General features: G+C 38.9%; 1 protein-coding gene across 1 annotated transcript; it reads left to right on the top strand.

Moving 5' to 3' along the window:
• Nucleotides 1-1,091: 1,091 nt before the first annotated feature.
• On the top strand, nucleotides 1,092-4,168 carry LOC118338489 (macrophage mannose receptor 1-like; the record flags this gene model as incomplete). The annotated part of the gene is given in 5 exon segments (XM_035675799.1): nucleotides 1,092-1,526; nucleotides 2,025-2,453; nucleotides 3,001-3,092; nucleotides 3,224-3,338; nucleotides 3,632-4,168. Coding segments are annotated over 5 exon segments (1,056 nt in total). The 5' UTR covers nucleotides 1,092-1,114.

Raw genomic sequence — 4,168 nt, 5'->3', positions numbered from 1 at the left:
AGATAGAAATAACACATTATACTTCTTTTTTTTCATAGGGATTCTCCTTTTGTTTCAGTGGACCACTGCTCAGCCGAGTAAGTACATATTGGCCCCTGTGAAACTGTTTTTGTTTTATTATCAAGAGTGTTATAATTCTTATAATAATGTTAGGATTTTACTTTCCAAAACACACCGACATGTGAAGACTTTGTAGAAATGCAATGATTTTGGAAGATTCCACACTCTTGAAAAGGCAAATATGCCCCTTTTGAATAACATACATTATAGTAGAAGTGATTACTTTTAAAGCTGTGAGTGAGTTTATTTATACAGCCTTTTTTCAATACACACTGTCATGGGTTATTAGCCCCTTTATTTTAGAGACCATTCAAATAAAACTCACTCTGCTTGTGTAGTGGTATATCAGCGTTCGAACCATGGAGTCAACATTACCCCATTAATGTTCCTTTATTTAAAAAAAGCCTGGTATTTCCTGACATCCATATGAGTGAAAATCACTAATATAGTTAAATAATAACTTCCTAACCATTTTAACATTAGACAACCTGTACATTAAGATAGTTGCACTACTGTGCTGGATGTTGATGTTGTGCAATTGCCCATATGGACTACTTTGTAGTCCGCGGCTGCCGGCTGCACTTAATACTGGAAAAAAATTCAAAACGTGTTGTCCCCATTAGTCACTTTGACAGTATGTGGAAATGAGGTCCAGATGGAAAAAGTTACCTTATAACTCAATCATGAATGAACAATCTTCTCCATTTTCTATTGCTGATGTGTACCACTAGATTGTGGTTTTCTTTCTAAATTGGATTATTAAATTTGAGGTCCAGTGTGTAGGATTTAATGGCCTTATCTACAGCCAGTGTTTGGTTTGTCCATTTTGGGCTACTCCGTAGAAGAAGATCCGCTCCCTCTGTAGATATAAAAGGCTCATTCTTTTTTTAGGTAATTATACAATAATAAACTCAAACCTATGTATATATTCCATTTCTGCCAATAGATCCAGTTACATCCTGCACATTGAGCCTTAAAAAACTAGTTTTTGTTGAGACGGTGTCGAAAAGCTGTTGGTTCAGTTCTGCAATAATTCAGGACAGCCCAGTGTAGTATGTTTGTAAATAATGACATTTGTACTCTGCTTGAAAGGAAGTATTTTTTAATGTCTACCTTTCTGCTCAAAGTACCCCAGTACCACTTCATCAATAGCTCCCTGACCTGGTATGAGGCTCAGAACTTCTGCAGAATGAAGTACTCCGACCTGGCCACCGTGAACAGCATGAATGACAAGAACAAGCTGGTCAACACACTGGGCAGTCATGTGACACACAGCTGGATCGGGCTTTACAGAGAAGGGACTCGCAGGTGGATGTGGTCTGATGGCAGGGGCAGAGCGGACTTCACCATGTGGCTTGGCGGCAAACCAAGTAACTCAGGCAATGAATGGTGTGGAGAGTTGTATAAGGAAGGCTCGTGGAAGGACGTAGAGTGTATAAAGGAGAGAAGTTTTGTGTGTTATGAACGTGAGTAAATTCTGCTACAAAAATATATATTTTCAATCTTTGGGCTGTGTCATTTTTGCTCATATTGTGGAGTTTAGAAGGAAAATGTCCCTCTGGTGGAACTAACAAAACTCAGAGACCACAACCCAAAAAGGTTGGGAACTACTGTTATAATCTTTAGTAACGTGTTGCATTTGATTAGCTCATCACTTTTACTGAACTGTAATTAGGTGTTTAAATGATTTATTTTACAGGACAAAGCTGGGAAGCACTGCTCACTAACACACTAGAATCCTTGACTTCAAAAGAAATGTAAACAAAATGGACTTTCGGCTTTTTGTTATGCAAAAGTGGAGATTTCCTCAAATTTCCATACAATTTTCCTTCCTACAGACCACTGTATGATGTAAGAGGACGTCCTGTTTGCATGCCTGTCCATCCAATTGTCAGAGCATGTAAATTATAGTCCCAAAGTAATGATTTGTGTAAATTCTCTGCTCTCTTCTTAATTTCTTGCTTGACCCCCGTTTGCTTTGCAGTGGAAAGACCTGAAATCAACTTTTGCTGTCCTCTTCATGTTTGTCTATTTAGGTCAGGAGGAAGGCGAGGAAACATATGTGCATTACTCAGATAAGTTGAGCTGGATGAACAGTCAAGATGTGTGCAGAATTGAGCACACTGACATGGCCTATGTAAGCACAGAGGCGGATAATTCAGAAATTGTCGATTTAGCCAGTTCATCGATGGGCGCCATATGGCTGCCAAACACAGTGTGGATTGGTCTATTCAATGATGCCTGGATGTGGTCGGATGGAAGCGATACCTCCTTCAGGTACTGGACGAGAAGCACGCAGTACGGGGGGAACTGTGCTTCGGTTGCAGCGTCAGAGCAGGGACGCTGGAGTGAAACTCAGTGTAACGAGAAGGCAACGTTTGTCTGCCAGGGCGGTGAGTTACTGAAATTTCAAGCAAATGAATTCCTACTACAGTGATTTTTATTTAGGAGAAGTTGGCTGAGAACACCTACAGTTCAGCAACACCCGCTTGATACAACACATCCTCAATCCCAAACCAATACTGCCACTCGGTCAGTGTCCCTCTGCATCAAATCATGACACTGTAGGTGCTCCTCTCACATCATTTTCCAAGTCCACACCTCCAATGTAAAGTCAGCAAGCATATGAGTACAGGAATATACGTATGTAACGTACCTGATGTAGTTTTTAGTTACAATACTCTTTGATTAAAGTCCTGTATTTGTTTGTGCCATCCATCCACGTCGCCACCTCCATGTGCGGGCTTCCTCATTCTTCGTTCTTAGAATTTGCAGCAATATTAGCACTAACTCTATCTAAAAGGTCAATAAGATTTTGTGGTCCTCGAATCCCCAGTGAAAATAATATAATCCCCTTGCTTAAAAAGCAGTTGGATTTAGACACATTACAATGATCACTAATGATCACTAACAGTATGATTCTGTGTTGGGATGCTGCAGGCCTCAAAGTAAAGAAGATGGTAATAAGGATGAAGGTGCGCTCTGATGTGGATCTCACTGACTCGACGGTCAGTGAGGCACTCCTCAAAAAGGTACAAGATATTATTGATGAAGTAATACTTAATACGTGTATCTGAATTTGAGATAAATACATTTATTTACATTTTCAGCTTTATAATAAAAGGGTTGTGTTCTTTGTAACTCTGGTGTTGTTTTCCCTCAGTTGGAGACACTCCTGAAACATCAGCAGATGACTGACTTCAATCTCAGCTGGCGAAGTGACAAAAATGGCATCATCTTCCGACGTCAGGAGGAGTTGGAGGCCGGTGAGAAGACAGGTGAGTTCATCCTCCTAATCTTAGAAGGCATGCTCGACCCCAGACACCTTTCAAAGTAAAGTAATTTTGGATCAACCAAAAAAACCTTTTATACAGTAAATTTGAAAATATCTTTAAAAAAACCCCCATTAATTTAACCATAGTTACCATAGCAAACCAAGTTGTTCCAGTACATAATGGGCAATTGAGCAGGAGGCATAAATATTATAAGAATTCTCTTTATGCATTATTTTGTAAGTTGTATGTTAAGTAATACTTTTCTAAAAAACTGTTTTTTTTTTCTCTCTTTACAGGATGCTAATTGTTAAGCAGTGGTGCCGATACTGTTTCAATACTTTTTGGGGATAAAGTAGGTTGAATTGTACTTTAGAGGAATTGAGAGTCATCACGTTAATACTATATCTAACTTTGTATTTGTGTGCTGTGTACTTCAAAAGAGGTAATGAGTTTTATCCTCTTGAAACTTATTAGACTTATTAACATTTGTGTGGACAATGTTAGAAAATTAAATGTTTCATGTCACAAATGATAAAACTGATGAGTTAAGAATTGAAAGCAGTGCTCAGGAAGAAAAAGCAAGCATTTCAGCAGTGGGTTGGTACACAGGTTTGAGTTACTCAAAAGGAAATTAGCCAAATTGTAAAGCAAAAGATAAAGAGTAAAAGACAGGCATGGCATGGGGCGTACACAAGAGAAGAAGATATAATTTGCAGGTGATCAAAGGGATGATCCGGCCTTTACACATGAATTAAACAAATCAAATGGCAGGTCTGATACATTGTATTGCAGGGATTCGTGATTCGTGTGTAGCACATTATTTTCCTAATAAT

This window comes from Morone saxatilis, unplaced genomic scaffold, assembly GCF_004916995.1.
Source record: "Morone saxatilis isolate NCDOM2014 unplaced genomic scaffold, NCSU_SB_2.0 Contig4, whole genome shotgun sequence".
Classification (NCBI taxonomy): domain Eukaryota; kingdom Metazoa; phylum Chordata; class Actinopteri; family Moronidae; genus Morone; species Morone saxatilis.
The sequence above is the reverse complement of the archived record's forward strand: the minus strand, read 5'-3'. Positions and strand labels throughout refer to the sequence as shown.